Genomic DNA, 27,199 nt, shown 5'->3' with positions numbered 1-27,199 from the left:
GCTCTTCCTTAACATACTTAAATATAATTCCTTAAGATATATTTATATAAAATCTAATTACATGTTTTCTTTAATTTACTTTACCACTTTTATCAACACACCTGAGTGCATAAGTGAGTGTGTAGGTGCAAATGTGTGAGCGAGGGAGTGAGTCAGTGAGTGAATGAGAAGGTGTGTAACTACATACTAGGTTTCAGAAGCATCTCTAACAATGCGCAAGGTATGCTCAGAAGCCAATCCTTTACGTTATGGGTATGTTATTAGTAAATTCTGTTAAAAATCAATCAAATTAAAAAAAATATATTTGGAATTGAATCGCATTTTACAAATACCGACGCCGCGGCGTAAATTCAGTGGAGCTTCAATTGCGACTGCGACGAGCTGTGAATTAGTATCCTTCAAGAAAAGAGCGTACCAATTCTGAAAAGGCCGGCAACGGAATCGCGAATCCTCTGGCATTGACATTGAATTGGAGAGTTCATGTAAGTCTCCTGCCCTATTGCTTCCGGATATTTAAAAATCTCTTTATGGGTTGACCTCAGATTTCCTAACAACTGTCTAAAGCAAAGATTTTCTTGCGATGAACTTTACCGTCCAAGCAAGTTTTAATATTGGCGAAGCTGGGTGTTGAACGCGCGAACTTGGATCCACTTGAATCTCTGAACTGAACTGAATACTGCTTTTTCGATTTCGTATAGTATCACATGTTAATTGTTATTAAATTATCGTGAACATTCTATGTTAAGGCCAAGGCACTATTGGGTTGCAGAGCCAGCGGAGTGACTGAGTGGTAAATGGCAGTGAAAATACTTACACTTAAATAAATACGAGTAAATCTTAAATAAGGCTACATTAATAATGTTACATAGTTTTATTTCTAGATGTTTATACTCAATGTAACCTTTTAAAGCAAAGACGTTAATGAATAACTGGAAATTATTACGCCCATTATTTCAATATTTATTGAACTTGGATTAATTATATGCTGTTATAACATGAGGATAAATAATGAATATTAAATTAATAATTTAAGCTATTATTAATTTCATTCAATTCTTTCGTACAGTTATGCCGATGAACTGCCCTCGCAAAATATGATTTGTGTAATGAATTGAAATGAGTCATTATAACCATGTAAGTCAGCGAAAGTCGTCCAATGTACTTGTTGGGTGCGCATCGTAATTTCGCCATAACTTGATGATTAAAGATTATCTTATCTTCCGTTATAAGAAATGTTGTACTGACTTCGTAATACAATAAGGGAGCAAATTAACAAAACGGGTGCGTGATTTATTTACATCATTTCGTGGAAAAGCATATTTTATTCCGATATTTCTAATTTTAATTAATTATGGAAGACAATATTACTTGTTCTTTACTGGTCAAATGATGGAAGTAAGTCCAAATCTACTGCAACAAAGTATAGTTTTGAATAACTTTCCGTTTCTTCGTCGTAGTCTTGATTATGTGGGCGTGCTTCACAGTGCTGCTCTACCATCCGCTTGTTTCTGGGCATTTTGACCGATAGTCCTAATTTGGTAAGACCAACGGGTAGGTAGTTTACTTAGCTGATATTATCCATTAAAGCGAAATCACACTTCGAAAAAAATACGGCACTTTCTATAAATCATACAAAACTTGAGGTATTTTTTTTTTTTCAAAGCGTTTTGACATAAAACTGTTCATTCCTATAGATTTCTAAGTGTTGTATTCATAACAATGTTATTAGTGGAGGCTACAGCTTAAACGTTAAATTAATTTTGCGTAAAGTGGACCAGTCAGTTTCTATTTAAAGCTTGGATATTAAATCATGTTGCTCTCCATGTACAAGGGAGAATTATTAAACGGGAAATCTCAACTTTCCCGCCGTTTCCTTGCATTGCAAACGTGTTTTTTGTATTAACACCCATTGCACGTTTTACTATATATCTATTTAACCCTTCTGATTATTGATACAGACTGAGGGTTTGCTGTCCTTGGGGTCATATGACTTTTAATTTCAGAGATATCTTTGCAGTTCATACAAAATACATACTTATTCAAATTCGAATTCAAAATCAAAATGATTTTTTCGTTTAGGGAACACAATGTACACTTATGAACATCAACAAAAAAAACATTTTAAACGCTAAATGCTTCTTATTTTACATTTACTGCCAGTTCTCAAATCAAGGGCGTAGAACGGACGAGAAGAGCTGGCAATAAACTCTTCGCCACTCTTTTTCATCACCAAGTTTTTTGTTTTACAAAATTATTGTAAGGAGCCTCAACCATTACAACATGTTCCACATGTCATCTTAAGTAATTGATAATTAAAAACAAAGATTTGTCCTCTATCAGCAGTAGGCATGGTGAAACAGGAACACGCACTTACATTCTCGTGGGAACAACATGTAAATACTCAGTCGAAATAAATGCCTAAATATGTTAACATATAAGTCAAACTTATCCGTTAAATTCCTATAAAATAAAAACATTAACCGACCCCAAAATATTATACAATTTTTTGGAAGTAGTTATTGGGTGCAAATCTATTGACACCCTAATGATTCAGATCAGTTACAACAAAAACACTTATTCTCCATAATCTTTTCGCAACAAAATCGTATAAAAAAACAAAAGAGTTTCTTTCATCATAACGCAAAATCATTTATAACTCCTAATCCCTAACAGGTCCACGAGCCAGATATTTTGTAATACATAAGTGTTATATTAAATGACATAATATAAAGTCGGTCGAAAGCCTACTGAAGTCGCTTGAAAAACGTTAGTGCGGCTTTTTCATAGGTAAGCTCTTGACCGTAAACCCTCTTGATGGAAAGTGGCGCGGGCACGAAGCTTAGAAAACCTATTCTTATATCGCTGCGTGTAAAAGTGGAATTATATAGATAAGTATACTCTAGCTTAAGGAAGTTCCGTACTGTAACAATTGTGTAACATACTAGATACTGTTGTTTATATAAGGGGAAAATAAAATATAACTTTGACTAATGACCAGTGTTAATAGATTAGCAAATATGAAAAAAGTGTGTGTTGAATCAAAGACCGCTTGCGACAGAATGAATCTATTAATATGCTTGTCATAAAAAAACTAATGAACATCTTATTTCACTGGTTTTATTTTTCGTTTATGTTAGTCGCATATAGATGTTGAAGTTATAAATTGTAGAATTTACTACTGTATTAAAAAGTAGAATATTTTTTTTAGAAAGAAAAGAAAAAACATTTATTTGCTATTTTAAAAGGAAATACAAACACCATTATTTCAAAAATAGGCCCAACTACTCTTTAAGTTGCTGTCATTAGCAACATTGATGTAGGCAGCTGACACTAAACAATATTAACAGTTCATGTTTGTTGTTTTCTAGCGACCTTATTAATTCACCAATTAATACTTCTCTATAAGTATATTCAATAACAATAACGTCAAATCCTTCCCTACGTTTAGCTAAGACCCAGGTGCATTCATATTACGTATAGTGTGCGCACAATTCTCTTGTTTTTTTTCTACTGCGGACTGAATAAACAGGCGACTGGGCACGACGAGTGGCCCTTTGATTTATTTATACTCGCTGAGAGGGGAACAGCTTCCTGATTCAATTATTGTAATTGTGCTCTTCGGTTGTGAGATGTGGGCTGATGACGGATGCTCTATGATTTTTAAGATTTCGGTCACCGTAGAAATATTATTTTCGAAATTTTCTTTGTTATCTGATGACTGTTATAAATTAACTATAGTGAAATTAGATTATTTAAGTTGAAACCCTTATAAATGTATAGTAAAATGATTCTATCTTAAACGATTCATGAATGAGTAACTAGTAATAGTGCCTACCTACCCTACCTACCCATTTAGGTTCTGCTATGTAACGTTTCCTTACGCAATATCCTATCTTTTTACTGAAGTTAATATTCTTAATGGTAATTTTCTTTAAAATATCACGTGTGCGGAGATCTTTGAGCGCGTGAGTGATCGAAGTGAGATTTATTTCTGGTACGAGGTATTAGTCTATTTTGCTTCGTTATGCGTAAGCATAATACTGTATTAGTTTTTTAATTGTCTGCATCTCATAGATACGATACATACTACAATTTAGTAGGTTGAAAAAAAATTGTACTCATAGTAACTATTTGGAGCTTTATATCTCTTATTATAAGATTAAACTATTTTAGGATTTCGACATTTAAAACAGTTAAAACTTTTTCGTTGCCATTGTGCCGCAATTTATTACATTAAATGATGATTTACATGACATGTTTATTACATTACAGGAACAAAATAAATAAAATAATTTTAGTAATTTTTTTTCAGTCATTTGTAAGAAACAAATTGACAAGAGCGGTTACGGAATATGAAATTCAATAAAGGCCGAATTGAATAGTAACAATCTCATTGCCAAGGTTGATGCACTTCGTAAAAAACTCTCCAGACTTAACCTTACAATGTTGCTGGCTACTATTTCCCCAGAACTTGTGGTTAATTTATGTATGAAATTCCAAATATATTACTTAATTGTTTTGTAATTTCAGAAGAAGATTTTTAATTGGTTTAAAATTGATAGACGAAATTAAGGATTCTAATTAACTATTGTTACTGTTGTATACATCATCTGTTGTGTAAATCGGGTATTATTTAATGTTAATTAAGACTGTCTCTAATGCATTGATAATATTTACTGCGCAAAATGAATGTTTTAGTTTTAAAAGCAAAGGTTATTATACATTAGAGCCTTAACAGACTATCGACAAACTAGGAGTATATTAAAATACTATAATTTATGGTATTATAATAGGATATTAAAATCTATTTAATTTTAACTGTCATGGTTTGTTTGTATTACAGGTTAAAATGATAAAAGCATGTTGAAAATACATAACTGGCAACACAAAGAGTGAACTTGTCATGCGATTTGTTCACAATGAGCGGTCAATTTAGTTGGTTAAAGAGCGAGCGACAACTGAATGACATTAAACGAAAATAGCTTCGATGGTTGTTAAGGGTTTTTTCCTAATAAGAGTGATACTCTGTGGAAATAGGTAATGTGAATAAAAATAATATTTAAAGATTTTGAAAATCAGTGAATCGATCTCTATTACAATTTTTATTTATATAAATTATATTAGTGTACAAAGTATAATTAATATACTTATACATAAGTTCAAAGTGTTTATTACGATCAAACATTTTGACCACTAGTACGTCACAGATAAAATACCTATTTGGCAGACTCTGAATATTTTTAAAATATTATTTTAACGTTTTTACTTTCGTGTCTTCTGAAGCTGAGCTTTAAGAATCAACACCTAACAGAATTTGGAAGATAGAGACAAATTAAAAGATACTAGAAAATTTTTGAAGTTATACTTATTTTGGCGCGTTAGGGAAAAAATATTTGAGTAAATTTTTACGATGCGCGCGCACACCGTCACAAAAAACCGACACCCTGAAGTTAGCTACAGTCAACATTTTAGTTTTTTCTATTGTTAGATTGTTTTTCTACAAAGGTAGAATAGTTTTTTTTTAAACGATTTTACCTTGTTACGTCAAAGAAGTATAACTTCTAACGCGTGTACATAAGTACACACACGAGTTTTTTAATATAGTACTGAGATGTTTCTGTTAGGATTTTAATATATTTTGTTATGATAACTAATTCACATCCGCCAATCAACGTATTATCGCCCACTCGTATCTATTTGAGTTTTAATTCTAGTTTACATGTTGAAGAGCTTGCCACCCCGACATTTACATTACAAAGACGGCGGAAAATTAACTATGTAGGGATGCCAGGTTTTAACATATTTTTGGGAAATTGACTAATAAACATGTTAAAAAAAAAATTTCATCACATATCAGGTGATTTTACGTTATAGTTTAAAAAATACTATCAGAAATATTTAGTTTCTAGTCAATAGAAGTGGAAACAACAATAACGGAGACACAATATGGCAAATCTTACTGAGATATTGTTTTTACATATTTCTTTATTTTGGCTTCAAAGTTGAATATTTTTAAAGATATGAGTCCATTTTCAGGGCATAGAATCGTTCATCGCGATATAAAAACTTTAATCTTTGGCATAGTTGAACTAATCCTTATGAAACTTCCGCAGCAGTTCGCTTTAAATGTTTCCGCTTGGTTTATTTTAATTTAAACTTGGTCTTGCATCTAGATTGAGTGCACGATTATAACCGTAAGAGGAGAGGTTAATCATCGAAAGATTAGTCGCTACTTCATATTGTGCCCGTTTTTTAATTAAATTTTACCTAAAGCTGTACACGTTTCGCGCGTTCATATAAATTTCTTATCAACGGACGTAGTCTTGCAAATGCTAGTAAATGATACTGTCAAAAAAGCCCGTAGAGAACAGGCGTATTTGTGCGTTTCTTTTATTATAGTTTTTCTTTATGGGCAGTTACATATCAAACGCCTTCTGTTTGACACATGTCGATCAAGAATCTAAAATGTTATGACCATATTTTTCTGGCTATGAGCAAGTGTTAACTATGCATATATTAATAAATGATTTTTTTTTGGGTGGCCGGAACTCGAACAGGGCATACGGTGCGCGGTGCATATGCACATGCAACTTATAAGTATATATTCAAAACTAAGACCGCCATACGTTAGTAATAATCGGGTATTTTCAAAGCATGTCCGGTCTAGACCGGATTTACCCGGATACATGGTGACCCTAAAGATAAGTGCTTACGGGCGTAGTGGCTCAAACAGTAACGACCCCTCTCACCTTGGACTTAATCACCTTTTATATTTTACCTGGACTATATAAAATCTGCATTTTGAGTGGTCACTATCTAGTGCAAGTCACTTTTCTAGATTATACAGGCTTTTGTGGAGTCTTGTATTAGTTGCTCTGTATTAAATAGTAATAATATCTCTTGTTCTTTGCCATGTCCATTCAGCACTATGTCAAGATTAGCGGATTATCTTTTAACGTGAATAGGGCATGACACAACTATTAAATTGCATGAAAAATTCAAAAATCTAAAATGATATTAATATTACGTAAGTACAATTCGCGTTTAATATAAATAACGTTTTAAATGGAATTTAAAAATATTCGGTCGTTTTGCTTTACGATTCGGCTATGGGTCACTGGTGGTGTTAATTGTCAATGCGGTAAAAGTGGAAGTTAATGTGTCCAGCGCCATCTGTTGCCAAACTATTTCATTTACATTTACGATACTTGTGACCATATTGAAACTATTGTGGTATAGTTTTGTTGTTTTGTTTTTTTAAGGCACATTTAGTGACTAATCTGATATATAAAATTCTCGTGCACAATGTTCGTTCCCATACTCTTCCGAAACGGCTCGACCGATTCTTATGAATTTTTTTATGCATATTCAGTAAGTCGGAGAATCGGTTACAAGCTATATTTCAAACCCCTAAGTGATAAGGGGTGTACACACCAAATTTTTTTTATTAATAAGACAATTTTTTTGTTTTTTATTTTGTATAATACCTACAGCATACAAAAATACATACAACGTCACCTCTGTACGATCAACCCCTATTTTTTATTATTAAAGATAGTTATTTTTATTGAACTAAAAAAATGTTTCCTAGGAATAATATACATGGCAAAACAAACGTTTGTACTATGTAAGTATATATGATTACTTCATTGGATGTTTATGAAGTGGGAAATTAGATGTGAACACAAATTTTTGCGTCTTTTTCCGAAAAGCACTCGGTTTGCATAATTTTCTTTGATCTTCGTTGAGGTTGTATTTTGTGGGTCTTGAATAAATTTCACATCCATACAAAACAAAATCCTATTATTAATGAACGAATGATGTTTCTTTAATGGAAGATTTTTTATTTTTTCGCTCATAAACCAAACACTGTGCTATAGAATAATACCTTTTAGATACATATTATTGTGTGTGTTAAAAGTACTAAATCGTATATTATACCTAATTCGCGTGTTTCCATACTGGCTTAAAGCCAAGGTCAATGAACTTGCCATACACCACCCCATCTATTCGGCACAAATGAATTTAGAACCAAGTGCAGTGTAATTAGAACATGATTTCGCGTACTTATTCCACTTCGAAGGGCTGTATCCTAAGCAAATATACGACATGTCATTCGGAAGCTGCATTTTACACTACTCTAGGATGATCCTCGTCAGTGTTGTATTTGTTCGACGATGTAATACAATCACATAGTAGATTTTAAGTACAATGGGTCTACTTATATTGGTACGTAAATAAGAGATTAGGTTTTTAAACATGGTTTTTTAATTTGGTTCGTGTTTATTAAATGTACAACGTGATACGTATTGAAATGTTGTTATTTTTTAAGAAAGAATTATACCTTAAATTAAAGAACTGAGATGAGCTATTTCTTATCATCGCGCTTGACAGATTAGACCATTCCGTCGTTGACTATAATCTATAAACCTACACCTTTGTACATATTTTGCAGTCTGTGGTGTATTGCCTTTATTTCGTTGGAAAACGTCATAGATTATACAAAGGTTAGAAAGCGGGAGTACAGATCCAGTCTTGCAAATGGTTTTCCGTATAAGGGAGGGTTTATTATTGACATTTGTGTAAATGACCATCTGTTAGGACAGCTAGTTTAATACATCTAGGTCGTTATGACTATGTAACTAAGGAGCTTGATAACATTAGTGTTTATGCGAATATTTTGTGCGATTTAAGGTCGCTGTTGGATGCCATAGCAATGTTCTATAATAATTAGAAGGTTTATATTAATATAAATTTATGTCTGTAATAGAAAGTATGACATTAGACTTATCGCACTTAAAGCATAACAAGTTTTGACATTTATGTGCATGAGGAACCCGAAAAACAAACACAAGTTTATTCTCACAAAAAACTGTGTGATTTGGTAAAACAAATTGTTAGATGATGAAAATGTAAATATTACTAAGAATATTGTATGAATACGAATGTATCTGATTTTTTAATACAACCCTGTTACCTATCTATACAAAAATAAATCTAAGGCGTCTACAAACTTCGAAAATCTATTACAAAGGGAACATCAAAAACATGTAGTAAAAATGATTTATTAAAACTTGATTCCTTATCTCTAGTGGGCATAGATGGTGTTAAGATAACGACATACCAATATTTCAATTGAAAGTTATTCTAAAAATGAAGTATAGTGTTTGTTATGATATTGGTTGTGGTCTAATTTCTTTTTATTATCACCTGGCTGGTGAGAATGTAAAAAGAAAGACGCAGGTCGAAGGTCGAAGGTCTCCGGTAAGGAGGCTCTTGTGATGTTAAGTGATATGCCCATGGACACTCACATTGCCAGAAGGCTCGCAAGTGCGTTACCAGCCTTTCAAGAATTAGTATGACCTTTATTGAAGGACCCTAAGTCGAATTGGTGACGCATCATGTCTCGTGTCAATCCGTATTGGACTAGAGATGCTCAGAGTCCAGCCAATAACCAATCAGAATCGAACGTCAATAGATTCGTCTGTTGTTTTACATTATCGGCGCTTTGGATTTCTTTTCTTATTCGAAGAGACATTCTACATTACCGTACAGTACAGTTGTGACTTTTAAAAGATAAAGTATATACTCGTATGTAACCTTTTGAAAGTAAAATTGGTGGGATAATAATATGTAATCCAGTGGCGCTTTTTGATTATTTTTATTTCATAGATAAGTTTGTGGTCAGCCTTCTGTCTGACACTTGTCGTAAATTCCTTGGTTTTTTATTGCAATTTAAATAGCCTATATTAATCAGTGATAATGTAGCATTCAAATAGTGAAAGAATTTTTAAAATCGGTCACGTACTTTTTGAGCCAATTCGTTACAAACATACTTACATACAAATCTTTCCTCTTTATAATATTAGTATAGATAAACGAGGTATTTTTCTTAATCCTACTGATGAGAATTGTACTTGTTCGGGACTATTTTTATATTAGTATTTTTGGAAAATTTACTTAGTTTTCAGTTGAAACAGTTTCAGTCACCGTGACCACGCACGCTGTAAAGCACGCGAAACGTCGGATAAATTTAAAATTATATCAAATAGTTGTAAATTTATAAAAATACATAACTTTAATCGTTTTTTTCTTTAAATGTGTAAAGGTTATGTCAATCAAAGGCAATATTACTTAGTTTTGTTCGCGCACTATCACTATGTGGAACCAGCTACTAACTTAAGTATTTCCGAACCAATTCGACTTAGGATCCTTCATGAAAATAGCATACCAATTCTTAAAAGGCCGGCAACGAGCGTTTGCCCCCTGTTTATATAAAAATACTAGCTGATCCGGCAAACGTCGTTTCGCCATGTATATCATTTATAATAAAAAAATAGGGGTTGATCGTAGAGGGGTGAAAGTTAGGGGTTGTATGTATTTTTTAATGCTGTATCATAAAAAAATAGAAATTAAAAATTTTGTCTAAAAAATAAAAATAAAAATTTAGGGGTGGACTACCCTTAACATCTGGCGGGCTGATTTGTGAATCTAAACCATTCCCAGATCCCCTTGAAGACACACAAAAAATTTCATCAAAATTGGTCCAGTCGTTTAGGAGCAGTTCAGTCACATACACACGCACACAAGAAATATATATATTAAGATTATAAACAGGAAAGATGTAATGCAAATACTCAACAGCTAATGGCAAATTTCATTTTCACCATTTCACCATTAGAACGTTTATGAGCTAGTTCAGACATGGCGGAATCCGTGCGGATGCAAATCGCGCGGTTAGACCGCGCGGATCTTATTTACATTAGCGCCTATAAATTCGTTCATACCTGTCCGCGCGGATTGACAAACCGCGCGGCTACCGCCACTCAACCGCTAGAAAATGAATTCGCGCGGTTGCCGCTCGGATCTATTTACTTGACGTACCTAGAGCGCGTTCAGTTGCTCTGCGGAAGCCGCGCGTATCGGACGGTGACAATGGATCGCTTCGACACCGAGCTATTCATCGATGAGGTGGAAAAGAGACCTGCTTTGTGGGACATCCAATGTGCAGAATATTCCAATAAAATTATTAGAAACGGAGCTTGGCAGGAGCTGGTGGATATTTTTGGAGAAAATGAGGATTCTTTGGAAAAAAAGGTTTTTTTTGGTCAGTATGTATTTAATTTTACATTTATCAGGGTAGTTTACATATTTTGTAATTGACAGTCCACCCCAAATAACTAAACTATATAAAAATGTTGTTATTGTGATTGGAGGTAAGTATCGGGCGCGGGAAAAATCTCACGATTCTCACGCACGCAAACACCACGCCTCGCTACTCGCCTCTAGTACTCGCCTCCAGTGAGGTCAACTTCGTTCTATCCGGGTGTCCCTTGACACCTCTCAAGTTTTTATATTTTTGTGTCTTGCCATTCTACACGACCCTCATTTACAAAGTAATTAGCATATTTGTCTCTAATATTTAATGATGACGGTGTACCCCTTCCTGCATGTAATGTATTAAGATTACTCATTGGCCCAGTATATAAAGTATCTTCAAACTGTATACCATCTCTAGTTCTAACAAAATTGTGTAGCACACAACAGGCCTTTATTATGTCTTCGGCAAAGTCTATATTAACGTTTATAGGCCTATGAAAAATGCGCCACTTGTTTGCCAGAATTCCAAAAGTGCATTCAATATAACGTCGAGCTCTTGATAACCTGTAATTAAATATATTTTTTTCGTATGATAGCCCTCTACCTGCATAGGGTCGCATTACAGTTTCGGATAAACCAAACGCTTCATCGCCAACTATGACGTATGGCAATGGCGTAGGATCTGTGTTAGATATTGGTTTAGGTTTTGGTATGTGTAATGACTTTTCTATTAATCTTTTATAAAATACCGAATTTTTAAAAATTGCAGAATCACTACTTTTTCCATATGATCCAATATCTATGAAAGAAAAACAATAGTTACTATCACAAAGTGCCAACAGCACTATGGAAAAAAAAGTTTTGTAATTATAATACAAAGATCCAGAATCATTGGGTTTTGTAATCCTTATATGCTTGCCATCTATGGCGCCAATGCAATTGGGGAAATTTGCATATTTTTCAAAATCTGTAGCTATTTTCTTCCATATATCTTCGCTGGGTTCAGGCATGACATTTTTTGCGACTTTTTCCCACAGAGCTTCACATACTTCACGGACAATTCCTGTAATTGTAGATTTGCCAAGACGAAAGTTGTAATGCAGTTCTCCAAAGGAACAACCAGTACCCAGATATCTGAAACAATATAATCTTGATCTGTATCGTTTTGTTAACAAAGTTGCAAACTTTTCATTTATTAATTATAAGTCGCGGGCACCAGCTAGTTTAAAATAATGAGTGTCAATTATTTTATTTTAAATTTTTCAAATTTTTGAGTGTCTTCAAATATTTGACCGCTCCTGTATTTATGTCTACAATTTTGTTAAAAATACTGATTTCTGTTCCAGGTGTAACTTTACAAAAAAAGTGGAAGAATATACGGGATGCTTATAATAAGGAATTCAAGAAAGGCAAATCAATTCCTTCTGGTTCTGGTGCATGTAAAGGTTCAAAATACATGTATTTTGACCGGCTTTCTTTTCTTCAGAAGACAGTAGAAAACAAAGAAACGACATCAAACATACATGAAGCCAAAAATGAAGGAATTCAAAACATTGACCAAAACCAAGATAATTTTGTTAATGCACGTGAAATACAACCAGTACCCAATAAAAGGAAGAAGACTAAAATTACTTCAGAAGAGCGATTGGCTGACATATTAGAAAATAGCATTGAATCAAGGGATAAAATACAGAGACAATTACAAGAAAGTATGTCAAAGCAAGATGATGATGATAAGCTTTTTTGTATGTCATTGTATAAAGAGTTAAAAAAAATTCCAGAAAATAAGCGTTTGGCTACTAAAATTGAATTACTCCAGGTAATACAGAAAGGGCAGAAATTACCAGCGCCTATTCATATCACGAGCCAGCAGAACACGCCTAATGAAGTATTTTGGCAAAACCAACAATATTCAAACCCACAAGGATATTTTACAGGATATTCTACAATCGTACCAGGAGAGTCTCCATCGCCTTTATCATGCAATAGCACTGACGACTCACAGTCTTCTATAGTACAAAACATATATTCTGATGTATAAAATAAATATCTTACCTTAATGTAATCACGAGTTTTTCTTCTGGGGCCACGCTTGACCTCATATGGGTATCATTAGATGCAATTTGTTCACTGATCATTTCTAATAATTCATCAAATGAATTTATCGACATTCTCAAATAATTAAAGAATTTTGGTTCAAAACTTCTTAATTTTGGATATAAAGTCAGAAACTGACCATGGGTGAGCCGATCACGTAATATTGGATGCACCCAATACTGCCGTTTCTTCTTTCTTTCTTTTTTACGGAGCAACAAGTACACACATATTGCTTCTTCGACTTCCATGATTGGACTAGAACGCTGTCACTCTATGCGGATTACGGCACTCCGCATTTACATCCGCGTCTGTCTGAACACTTGCGTTTAGAACCGCGCGATTTGCATCCGCACGGATTCCGCCATGTCTGAACTAGCTCTATAAGTAACAGAGGCTATTTTAATTTCTATTTAAAAATAAATATCCTACCTTGCGAGCTCAGACAGTCTAGTATTAAATAAAAATCTAAGATATGCCAGTCATGCTTATTCCCAGCAGCATTATCCAAACTCTTAAGGGGATTCATTGTATATTTTTCTGAAAAACATTGGTATTCCTCAAGTATCTAGCTATCATAGATAAACGAAAGTTTAGACAATCAAGACATTATTTACCTTTATGCAAAATAGGTAAATAATCCGAATCCACCATATAACAGAACGTGGTTCGAATAAATAGCAACGTCGCAGTTTAGTTTTCTATTTCGTGTCTAGATTCAGATATAAGGTTGGAATACGTTCTTATTAGTAGCTTATCTTGTATATACTTGTTATTTTATTTAAACCGTCTTTGCACTTAAGCTTATGAATATGTTATCTTTATAATGTAAGCAATAAGTGAGCGGTAATATTTTCGTATCATTTACTAAGCAGCACTATCAAATGGTTATAAAACTTAGTTCGCTGAAAATGTGTTACTAAACGCACCTATGTAGATTCTTAAACACCTTGAGAAGACTGGAATGAATATAAGATGTTTTTATTTTTAAATCTTAATACATATATATAAATTACGTGTCACGTTGTTTGTTCGCTATGGACTCCTAAATTACTTAACCGATATCAATAAAATTTGCACACCGTGTGTAGTTTGATCCAACTTAAAAGATAGGATAGCTTACATCTCAATTTATACCCGCAATATTATTTTATTGCAAAATATTTGTTTGTTATTTGATAGTCACAATTCTAACAGATGGCGCTGTGTTGAAAGTACCAATGTTACACATAAGCTACAATTTAATGGCATAACCACCAAAAAAGCATGGTGGTTCCCATGACTGGTGTTCTCCTACCGTTTCCCTTTAATAGTTTGCTACTATGTAATATAACAAAAACCTTAGCCACAGCAACGCTTGGCCGGTCTGCTAGTAGTAATATAATTTGTTAGTTGTGTAAAGTATAGATATATATATTATAATTAATGGTTCCTTAATTTATTCTAATTCAAGTTTAAAATTGAGCAATAAAAATCCTAATTTAACAATTATGTATCTGTTATATTCGTAAAAGTTTCGCAATTATAAATTTGTGTTATTATATTGATTACGCACAAATATTTTGCTTACAAAACGGATAAAAGTGCGTAGACGTAAAACTAACAAAACAAGGGTCGTAAAGTGGGTCACCTAGGACCGCACGCATCAGTGAAATGTATTTGCTTATCTGTCGATAACCAATAGATTTGTTACAGTAATCTCATCTACGGAGACTCATTGTTTTTAAGGACAGTGAGCATAAGATAGCAAATAGACAAAACGTAAATACGGTTCCAAACATTTAACAAGTTACTTTGTTTACATAAACTAGTTCCGTTTGGATGGGCAGCCTTCAGTACATTGTGAAGTGTATTTGCAGCAGCATTTCCTTCCCTCAATGATTAAAGCCAAAAGTCTTCGAACAGTGCGTCCTACTAGTGATGACTTACGGTTCTGAGACTTGATCTCTTACATGAAGCCTGGTACACAAGCTCCGCGGCGTTCAACAAGCTATGGAGAGGGCTATGCTCGGTGTTTCTCTGAGCGATCAGACCAGAAATGAAGAGATCCGTAGAAGAACTAAAGTCACTGACATAGCAAAAAGGGCGGATAGGCTTGTGCCCGAAGAATGGATGATGGGGCAAAAAAGGAATGGAGGCCGAGGACCAGTCGGCAAAGCGTTGAAATTTAGGGGAGAGGCCTGTGTCCAGCAGTGGACGTTAACAGGCTGAAACGAACGAATGAACGCAAGAATTTCGTCTAATAATTTTGAAATAGAACGCTCATTTTTATTATGCCATGATAATCATACTCTGTACAGGAGCCGTGTTGGCCGAGTGGCTTCAGGGTGTGACTTTCATCCATCCATACGGTAAGGAAACATGCCTTAGACCCAAAAAGTCGACGGCAGCGTGGCATAGACGGCTGAAACAAAAACAATGATCACAAAACCGATACAGGTAGTGGCGCCACTTGTTTTGTTTATGGTAAAGATAAGATCTCAAATCTGTGCTTAAATTACAACAATGTATAAGATAATACGAATTTTGTACCAATTCCAAGAGTGCATTGCGTGAAAACCCATAAAAAGTGTCCAGTACTAAGAATTAATACATTGATTGTCAACATACAATAGTGAAGTGATAGTGAAGACGAAGCGTTATTGTGAAAAAATCCCATATTACATCCTATAGTACTCTCATAACGACTTGGCAATATAATAACAATTATTATGCATTTAGGACCTGGATATTACGTTTCAGTTTTCTCATAGATAGTTTGATGTGCGGTAAGCGCGTGTGTATCGTATGAACATTCGTCAGGTCGAACCCAAACGGTGGTGATTAATGATGTCGACCTCTCCATAGACATATCGTCTATCTTGGCTCGCCTTGATTACCGTACTGTTTTTGCCCATGCTGATTGTGTGATGTTCGGGGTATTCGTAAATCACATAGTGATGTCTGTGGGTGACGTGCTTAGAAAGCAGACGGAGGGTGATGTGAATGGAAAGAATTCTGTTGGATATTGCTTTTATTTGTACTTTGACAATGACGATATTTGCGATTTTCTCGAATACATCAGTATAATACGAACAATCTTATATTTTTATATACTAGCTGACCCGGCAAACGTTGTTTTGACATGTATACATATACGTATACATTCCTACATTTACATTACCTTGAAATAATACATATATATGTTATTTCTAGGAAATTTGTTTTAGTTCAATAAAAATAACTATCAACTATAGTCAAAAATAGGGGTTTATCGTAGAGGGGTGAAAATTAGGGGTTGTATCTATTTCTGTATGCTAAATCATAAAAAAACAAAAACAAAAAATTGTCTAAAAAATAAAATTTTGGAATGGACCACCCTTAACATTTAGGGGTTTGAAAGATAGACTTACTATTACTACAGCTCGCTTATCCGCAACTAAGCTAAAGCAACAACTATATTACAAACAGTAATGGAAATATAAACATATTTCATAACAGTCTTTCTACTTTCTTAATCTTGTATATGGCCTTATCTTAATAAGGTTTAAGTTTTTTTAGGTTTAGTTTTAATGTTGCGTTTACTGCTCTTGTGTATGTTTGTTTCCATTAGATGTATGAAGTTTCCTAAATAAAAAGAAAATCCAGCACAAAACCAAAATCAATTTGAACTCGTAATTCCTGATATCGATAAGATAGCGCGTTCAACCAAACAATTGAAAGAAGCTCTCAAAAGGAAATAATTTTTCCCGTTTTAGAACATTTTTCATTGATACTTCGCTTCTATTGAGTGTAGGGTGAGGTGATATATGTTATAATTCTCGTTGATAATTTAGCTTTATAATGATGAAAGTGTTTTTAAAATGGTTTATGTAGTTTGTTTTTATAGAACGGCCTGGCCCACAGGATCTCAGGATGTTAAGTGATACGCATGGACACTTTGAATGCCAGAGAGATCGCAAGTGCGTTGCCGGCTTTTTAAGAAGTGCAAGCCCCTAATTGAATTGGTTCGGAAATACAAAACGGTATAAACTGCCTTAAATAACGCTCGGAAGTAAAACGGCAGACAGTTTTAGATTTTATCCATAACAAAAAATCAAAACTTTCCAAGTCATATAAGTATTTTACTCTATCAATTCATAGTCAGTCTAGGGAAACGTATTAATGATTGCATTTAATTCAACGTTTCTTGAAACTAGCAATTTCCTGACGCTATGTTTACAATAATTACAATCTATTGCTCTAAAGTACTGTAAAGTGACATTAATATGAAAACACCTTTTAGTTATACAGACGCGTTTATAGCTGCAATTTACTTGTAATCTGTTCCTGACTGAAATTGGTTCCATCATAGTTTATAGTGAACTCTCCATAAGGAAGAGAAACTTTTACTCCTAAGTTTTAAAACAAAAAACGTTATTAAAAGCGCGCCCGTGCTCTAATGTTGTAGACAACATGGTAATTTGCAAATGACAGTTGGCTAATGGCTTAACATAAGAATAACCTTCATCCCGTTTACCATCTGCCCTATAAAGATGTAGCAGTCAACTGGCCCAGATCACAAAAAAGAAACAATTGAATGTGAGCTTATGACGTCATACATTTTTTAATTTCACGTAAGAAAGGTTTAGGTTAAATTTGTACACCAATGTAATACTGATATACTATTTAAATCCATTAGGTATTGTGACTGTGATCTCAACGATTCGTTACCTATTGTATGTTTGCAAGCTTTAGTATGTAACTAAAAAATGCTAATCCTTTAAGGTCCTGCAGTTAGGCTATGGAATTCACTTCCCTATTCCCTTAGCTCCTTCTCTATCTTCCTTTAAATTTCTTCTGTACAAACATTACCCGTCCACATCGTGACGACTGATCTAAAATTATCGTGATTCATGTGCATCGTGCACCTTTTATTTTTCATGTATCCTTTTTTAGTTCAGTTTTTTTCTTGTTCCTGTTTTAGTTTTGTCTTAATAACTATATATGTATTATGTATTTTTGCACTTCTTGCTTAGCTTACCTAATTTAATACATTTTTGGCTTTCACAGGCTGGAAGAGATCGCTCGAAAGCGATAAGGCCGCCAGCCCTCCTTTTCATTTAATTATTGTCAATGTTTATTATGTTAATGCAACAAAGTGTTAATAAATAAAATGTAATTGTTTTCGCGTCAAATAAAGTGATTTTTATCATCATATAGTATGTGGTGAAAGATTATATTAAAAGAAAAGTATCAATTCTGCATACATTTGGACAGAAGTCTCGCGACCTCTGAGTTGTCCCGTGTTTTACCACTTGGTAACTTCGCTGCATGCAGTCAACAAATATATACTATAAACAGATAGTCTTCCAAAGGCCACGGACTTGCTCTTTGTAAACTTAGGTCTTCTCGTACGACATCGCTTACTAACAAGCCAATGTCTAGGTCAACCATACCTTCAAAACTGCCAATTCAAAATTATTATGAAGAAACCATAATACATGCATGGAAACATAACCCTTATATCAATAACCACAAGACCTATTGTGGTATATGACGCCTGTTAGAAAGGTAGTGCAACCTATTGACATTATTCAGGGTCATGAACTCGCGACAATCGATCACGATTAACCGGCTGCCGTATTTTAAGCGGCGTAGCGCTGACAAAATAACTATTGTTTAGTCATGTACAGTGATGGATCGCTGTTTCGCTGAATTTACAAAGGTTACATGTAATCCGTGTAAAGCTGGAAGCGTTTAGTGTAGCTTCTCTTGGGGTATCTTCTATAGATCAGCGCGAATTCGCAACGTCAATGAATGTTTCTCTATAATAGAATGGGATTTGACTATAGACAATGTAATTTTCGGAATGGAGCTCACCAACTGTCCTCCGCTAGCCTGCTTGCTTTAACAATTAGTAAATTGTTTTTTTGCGAAGGCTGAGACACGATTGTTTTTACTTTTTAAGTACAGTCAAAATCCGTTTTAACATCGAAGGGACTACTCATATTTGGTCGTAAAATCCTATAGTCGTAACAGCCGATGATTTTGTTATTAAGTACCTAATACACTAGAATTCAGCCGGGATTTTTGATTTTGGTCAATATAACCGGTATGTTGTTCTAAACGATGTCGTCGTAAACGATTTTGGTTGTAGTAATAAAATTTGTTAGTTTTACATACTAATGTAAGTTAGTATTATATATGTGACGGAGAGAGTATGTTAAGGGATTACGGTATGACAATGACAGCAAAGTGGACGGGAACTAGGCACAATAATGAGAAAGCAAGACCTGAAATTAAACCAAAAGAACGTGCCGATAAAAAATTTAAATTACTTTGTCAATACAGATATAATTATTGCCAGCATCTATACTGAAAATGAATTTGCTGATTGATTGGATTGGCTGATTCAACAATTATCATCGAACAAATACAAATTTGATATAATTATTTAAGAGTAGTCCCTTGTATTTAAAAATCGCAAATGTAATTTATGAGGGAGCTCGAAAAAAGCTGTAATTACCTCGAAGGGTTTTAAGCACACACGTGGCAGGGCGTGGAGTCTCCCATTAGGGGCCGCTCCTAAATCCGTACATTATTTTAATCACTACGCTGTCCGGTCGCTCTATTCTCTAACCCTTATTACAATGTCATAGGGCACAAAGTACTATCTATGAAAAACTGAAAAATATTACGGTTGATATTTTTTGTACATTGAATTATCTTTTGTTACTGCGTTTATTTTCTCCCTTTCACTCTCTGTCCGGAGATATAAGCCATAGATAGATAGATCTGTATATAAGCCACAAATATCCATAAACTTTCACCGGATATTTACAGGACAGACTGATGGTATATTTTCTGTGATGCACGCATTAGTTTAATTTAAATGAATAGTACTTGTAAAAAATAGGCATATTTTAATCTAAAATGGGTTTGTGTATATTTTATTTATACACTAGAGAGTCTAGAGATGGCAGCTTAATCAAGTTAAACAAAGTTATCGTATAGTATTACTTATAAAATATGACTTGCCTAAATGGTATACATTAATGAATTAAAGTTGAACATGTGTAATTGAAGTAACTGATAATTATTTTCCTTATATTTAAAAATAATATTTGACTAAAAATACTTTTAAGATACTAAAGGTCGGAGAAAAAAATAATCAGACTTTATTTTATGTATATTTGAATTTAGAATCATCACAAACTTTACTATAAATAGAACAAACTGAATTTGAATTTAGAAGACAACCTTATCTAACAAAATCCTCTAACGATTTCAAAGTAACAAAACATTCCACGCAGGACAAAAATTGGTTAAAACATCAGGGTAAATGTTTGTGGGTCATTTGTTTGGGCCATAAAGAAATGCCGTTACCACCCGCTGTGCGGATTTCGACTAGCAAATGGTTACCACTCTTCAGGATGTTGCATATTCATAGATTTTTTGCTATAACGACACCCTTCCACGATTAGGATAACGTGCTGCTTTTGTTGAACGCAAACGTATAGATATACAGCCTTTTCATAAAATTAAAAGGCTTTTATACTGTTTTAATTGTTAATTTGAAACTAGTGATTTATCAGTGATAACATAACATTTAATGTGCTAAAACAATTCGTTGGAAAATACAATAGCTAATATTTAAAAAGTATATATGAAAATGTAAATTCTTTTAACGCTTTCATTAAGGGTCGATTTGACCAAACTTCAATTTATACACGTGTAACTATACCAAGAATAATCTATTCCATGATTTTAATCTCGAGTAAATCCATAGTCGTTTGTCCACGTAATACATAGTATAATTGCGCTAGGAATAACAATACGCGAATAGCAAGAGAATGGTGAACGAAAATAAAACTCGGCAAATAAATGTTGTTCTACAACGGGACAGTGTAAGAGCATACATCATGTCAACTCGATTTTGCCGTATTATAGTGTGAAAAAGTAGCTTTTAACAGGTGTCAAACGACAACAAAAAGTTTTTATTTGTTGTTTGTTTGAGGCTTTCGTCTAAAAAAGAACTTCTGTAGAGCCTAGTTGAATTTCATTCTAATATTATAGAAAATAAAAAAATCTAAAAATAAATAATAATTTGTTTAAACGCTTCATTATACAATGCCAGACTATTAATTTAGTGCGTTGCGTTGACTTGAAATTAAAACACAGAATACATATTTGTGAAATGACAGAAATCAGCTGATTGGACTGACGGACGCCATTAAATTATTCTAAGAATAGCTGTTATTCCGTGCGAAACGGCGGTATAGTAGCAATTCCCGAATAAGCCCACTATTCTTAGAATTTGTAGTTGGTAAAACGTAAAATTGATATACTCTCGATTAACTGCCGATTTATTCTAAGATTAAGATTTACTCTTGTTTGGTCGAATCGACCCTAAGAGTGCTTTAGTTAAAATAGTGTATATAATCGAACTTATTTATCTTTTACAAATAATTTTGAAAAAAGAAATTTGAAGACTCCTTACATTATGTAAGTTATTCAAAGACTTAATCATTTTACTATAGTAACAATAATATGTATTATAATTATATTAGTATTATAGTTATATTAATATTATAGTTAAATTAATATAACGGTTATGTGAATATTATAATATTATAGTTATATTAGTTTGCTGGCTGGGCACATTACTGATAATCGGTTTACCTATAGACATTCGTTGATTTTTTCATTCGTGGTCAGTGGTGGTTATTCCTTGTTACTTTAGTGAAATAAGTTTGATGAGATTGCATGTTTATAGTGTCGTAAATCTGCTTACAAGCAAGATTTATCGTTATAGGACGCGAGGGCCACAAATTATGTTCGACACAACTGCCTTTGTCTGATCGGCCGATTTTCTGTTTAATCTCGTGGATTTTCGGATGAATAGCTACGGGAATGTGTTGTGAAACAATGAGATGCGTATCTTACATTTTTGTAGGAGCTAAAAGATATGTGACTGATACACATATAACTGATTTATTTACGCTATTAGGTACATATACTAAGTCACAATATCGCATTGAGCGCTGTCAAATATGACTTCAGACAGAAAAAATGGTTTCAATGGCTCTTGAAAATAAGATTTAAGATCTTTTTTATATCAAAATTGTGTGTTGATATTTTAACAACCAGTGACTCCTTATATCGAAATACGAATGAAAAATCAGCTTTCTGTGCCTGACACATGCTGTCCTACCTCACGATGATTTCCTTCACCATACCAGCGAGTGATAAATGTGAAAGTCCACAACCGGGGTTCGAACCTACGAACTCAGGGATGAGAGGGGCACGCTTAGGCCACAAGGCTGTAGACTAAGCCTAACCTAAAAAGCCTTACTTTAAAAAAAGTACTCTTTCGTCGTCATCAGAATACGTAATTCCATCCGTAACTCGACGTCCGTCGTTCCACAGCTGAGCGTTTTTTAAGGCTATAGCCGGGCACCACTATGCGGTACCAGTTACTTGGAAGTATAGCTGGAAGTTTTTCCGAACCAATTCGACTTAGGGTCTCTTTCTGTCGAATTTTGTTTACGCTGTGATGATAAGAGACATAAGTATTTTAGTGAAACTGGTACAATAAGATTTATTTTTTATGAATAAGGTGTTACCTATTTTGTCTTAGTGTTATTTTTTTACCTTTCTAAGCCGCCGATATATATATCGTTACAGTGTTATTAACAAAAGGGTTACCTGTGGGTGGTTTGATAATGTCGTCGCTTTCACAGGAGTTATCGAGTATCGAGTGGGCACGCGGTACAACGCTAGTGGGAAGATCTGTAATTGACGTGATTCATTCCGCGAGAGTGCTTCATTACTCATTGGGCGCTTAGAAAAGTGCACAGGCTTGTAGGCTGTTTAAAATATGCATTGTGCAGTGTTTAGTTATCGCAGTTCGATAAATATTGTTTTGATATTTAATACGTTTTTAAATTATTTTGCTCTCTGTCATATTTATTTATAAAAAAAGGAAACATGTCAGACACATACACAAATACAGGATATGTAAAAAAAATATATACAAGTTATAATTACATAAATTATGGAGTTTTGAGTAACAAGTTTCTGGATATGTTTTCTTCACATTTGGGCACGTATGAAAATAGACTTCGTGACCCAAGTCATCGATTTTGGGGTCTTACTTGCCTCAGTTTTTTTACGATGTGGCTACCGAATAAGCAATTATAACATTTCAATATAGATTGTATCATCTATTATTAAACAACATAAAAATGAAACGGCGTTTGCCAGGCACAGAAGGCACTTACTTGCCTATAAAGAAAATCACGTAACAGATACAGATCTCAGGCCTTAAAGTTGTATCGCCACTAATTTCTTTTTATTATTCTATAAGTGCACAACCGGGAACTGAACGCAATTCTTCAAGGTAATGAGTCGCGTATCTTGCCGAACACTTCTTATTTCATTATTTTATGTACTACTAGCTGATACGGCAAATGTCGTTTTGCCATGTATAATGTATATGTTAACGTAAAATTGTAAACACCGTTAGATTGTAATCTATCTCGCGAGATTATAAACTGTCGAAAGATTGTGAACCTCAGCTTACTGCTTACAATTTAACGTATTATTATTCGGTAGATTGTACTACACTAACTTAGTTATCATTCAAACTTCTTTGGTCAATTACAGATTAATTTTACTTTCCAACAATTTCATATAACTAACTTTTACGGTGACATATATAACTTATAATAAAAAAAAGGGTTGATCGTAGAGGGGTGAAAATTAATGCTGTATGATAAAAAAAGTTATCAAAATATTTAAAAAAATAATAATTTAGGGGTTGACTACCCTTAACATTTAGGGGGATGATGAAATAGATGTTGTCCGATTCTCAGACATACCCTATATACACACAAAATTTCATGAGACTCGGTCAAGCCGTTTCGCAGGAGGTAACTACAAACACTGCGGTACGAGAATTTTATATATAAGACTAGCTGATCCGGCAAACGTCGTTTCGCCATGTATATTTAAAATAAAAAATAGGGGTTGATCGTAGAGGGGTGAAAAAAGTAGGGGTTGTATGTATTTTTTAATGCTGTATCATAAAAAAATAAAAATAAAAATTTAGGGGTTGACTACCCTTAACATTTAGGGGGATGAAAAATAGATGTTGTCCGATTCTCAGACATACCCAATATGCACACAAAATTTCATGAGAATCGGTCGAGCCGTTTCGGAGGAGTTTAACCACAAACACCGCGACACGAGAATTTTATATATTAGATATTCACTTGAAAAGTTCTGCTTATCGTGTTAATAGTATTTTTAAAATCTTAAGAATTTTCCCAAGGGTACGTAAATTGCTATCAAGCATAAAGTCATAATGATTCTCGACGCTCGATCAGGGTCATTACACAGGTCGGTGTAAATGAGGCGATTCTTAAAATTGGTACCCTACAAAAGCATAATCCAAAACCTTTTTCCCTTGTTCCAAATTTGAAATTTTTCAAACGCTTTTTTCGGGTCTAACTGTATGTTCTTTTACGTATAATTTCAAAGTTATTTAGCTGTTAAGGAGTACAGGGGTTTACTGTTTTCGTTGCTATTTGAAGCCAAAACAAGATTATTTTAATATATTTATATTTGTGACAATTAAAAATGACACATTTAAATATAGTTTAGTAATTGTTGCATTGCATATTTTCAGTTAAAATATGACGTGTTATTAAGAATTTCACATTGGTGGTTATAGGCAGCGTGGCCGAGTGGTCTAAGGCGCTGGTTTTAGGCACCAGTCCGAAAGGGCGTGGGTTCGAATCCCACCGCTGTCAAATATTTTTATATATTTTCAATATTACGATAGTAGCTAATATTATTTATCTTTTCAGGTAATATGCAGCTAAATCACCCAGACGTCGGTAAAAAATATTCGAGACTATAAAAGGTAGACAATAAACAAAAAGAAGGAATTCTTATACATATACAATATATTAACTACAATTTTTATTATTATTAACTATTAACTATAAGTACGCATGAGGCCTTTACCACCTCAGTCATGGATGTGAATAAAAATAAGACAAGGTTTATATAAAACACATATATCCAATAATAGAACGTTGTATGTCTGTAAGTCACGTACGAAGTATTAATACATGCCACTGAGAGATCGCGTTTACAATTAACATACAATGATACAAAATACATACTTTGTAATTTACTACTCATGGTTTGACTTACATCTGACAAACGGCCAATAATAATTAATAATATAACAATATCAAGTTTTTTTTTTTATTTTGGCAATAGAAATATCAAGATTTAACTAAGCTCATGGTCTAGGGGCTCGCCTAGGCTTTCTGCCAGAGGTGTATGACAATTTACAATCGCACATTTGGCAAGTTAGATCACCATCGATATGTCTCTCACCGTGCAGTAATCTGTACATAATGTATGCAATCGAAATCGAATGGCTCCTACATTATCGTATTAACATAGTGATTAAGCTAAGGTAAAGTTTGTGTTATAAAAATGTAAGCTATTTTACACGCTTTATATTAGCTTCACCTGTATAGATGTATGTATGTAACCGACTCCTTCGGACTCGATTTTAACCCACTTTTAACGGACAGATTTAATTCAAACTTTGTGCACCTGTCAAAGATCGATGACAATGCAATTATAATAATCCGAAAAAAAAATAAAAAAAATTTAACAAAAAAAAATAATAGTTTAAAAAACTAAAAAAACACGCTTTTAAAGCACATCAAACTAAAAAGTGCGCTTTGTGCCATATTTTTCGTCTATCGAGCAACCCACGCTTTTTCACAATAATACCAGTATTTTTTGTTCATTACCATTTTCAGTCTAAATTAGGAATTATTTTTCACTTTTTAGTTTGATGTGCTTTAAAAGCGTGTTTTTTAGTTTTTTTTATTTTTTATTTTGTATTATGAAAGATTTGTTTTATCGATTTATTCGAAATTTAAATAATTACTTTGATTTTACAAAATACAATGAAATTTGAAAAAACGGCTTGATAGTAATACCAAATTCTCGGGCAGGACTATTAACTATACTTAAAATTCGTACGCGCGTATCGATCGTGTGAACGGCAATCAGTGTCGCACTCAAAAGGCTAAACAGATGCGTCAATAGCGACCTTCGGCACATGTGTTAATATTACGATTACACTGTCAGACATGCTCATTGTTTGTATCTGTTGAAAATACTACGCCAATTTATTTTTTATTTATTTTATTTATTTACACTTCGTTAAGGGATGCAACGGGCGGCCTTATCGCTAATAAGCGATCTCTTCCAGGCAACCCTAGTTAAAGAGAAAAACTAAAAAAAAAGAAACATGATGCGTGCGAGAAGTGCAGAACCAAATGTTATATAAAAATATATATATATATATATATACATAGTACCTTAATCTAAAGTAATACAAAAAAAAATATTAACAACAGACTAAAAACTTAAAAGCTAATCTTACAAATAGTGATGTAAAAGGAAACATCAGATTTATACAAGTCACGATTGATCAGGATAGGATAAGGTTAAGAATTGATTATACAGAAGAGTTTTAAAAGATGACAGAGAGGTAGCCAATCGTACGGAGTCGGGCAGCGTATTCCACAACTTAATACTGGTCCCATGAAGATTTATATACGCGTTTGTGTATCGGTTCTTAGGGTTTATTAGTATTGAATTATTCCTTGTCTCTTTTTGCCAAATTTTGTTTACGCTGTGATGAAAAGAGAGGTTCATTCTGCAAGTTAAGTTAGTATAAAAACTGATTTACTTCTAATTAAGTGTGTCTCTTAGTGCGTGGGCTTCATGTGTGTTATAGTGGTATGGTTAATGTAATTGATTCAGATTTAAGAGTTTGATTATTTGTACAGTTCAAGAAATTACAAATTTGAAATTAGAATCTCACAACGTGCATTTAATTTTGCTTGTAGAATAAACTTCATAAATTAATTATATAAAAAAAATCAGTGGCGCTACAATCTCTTTAGGTCTGGGCCTCAGATTTCTGAATCTGTTTCATGAT

The 27,199-nt window shown here is 33.7% G+C and overlaps 3 protein-coding genes and 1 non-coding gene across 4 annotated transcripts in view; 3 read left to right on the top strand and 1 right to left on the bottom strand.

Annotated features, from left to right (window-relative positions):
- LOC125049676 (caskin-1) overlaps nt 1–27,199 on the top strand; it is a 222,988-nt gene that overhangs the window by 76,997 nt on the left and 118,792 nt on the right. The gene's annotated exons all lie outside the window — the stretch shown is intronic.
- Nucleotides 10,684–13,582, bottom strand: LOC125049677 (protein ALP1-like). The gene is made up of 2 exons (XM_047649086.1): nt 13,156–13,582; nt 10,684–12,234 (listed from the first exon to the last, which is right to left on the bottom strand). The coding sequence occupies exons 1-2, from the start codon at nt 13,443–13,445 to the stop codon at nt 11,352–11,354; spliced, it is 1,173 nt and encodes a 390-aa protein (XP_047505042.1). The 5' UTR covers nt 13,446–13,582; the 3' UTR covers nt 10,684–11,351.
- LOC125049678 lies at nt 10,705–13,165 on the top strand. Its single transcript, XM_047649087.1, has 2 exons — nt 10,705–11,107; nt 12,447–13,165. Exons 1-2 carry the CDS (start codon nt 10,705–10,707, stop codon nt 13,139–13,141), a joined length of 1,098 nt encoding a protein of 365 aa, XP_047505043.1. The 3' UTR covers nt 13,142–13,165.
- Trnal-uag lies at nt 24,892–24,971 on the top strand. Its single transcript has one exon. It is a non-coding gene; the product is annotated as a tRNA-Leu (tRNA).

The sequence above is a fragment of the Pieris napi genome, chromosome 5 (assembly GCF_905475465.1).
Source record: "Pieris napi chromosome 5, ilPieNapi1.2, whole genome shotgun sequence".
Taxonomy (NCBI): domain Eukaryota; kingdom Metazoa; phylum Arthropoda; class Insecta; order Lepidoptera; family Pieridae; genus Pieris; species Pieris napi.
This window is presented reverse-complemented; position numbering and strand designations above follow the sequence as displayed.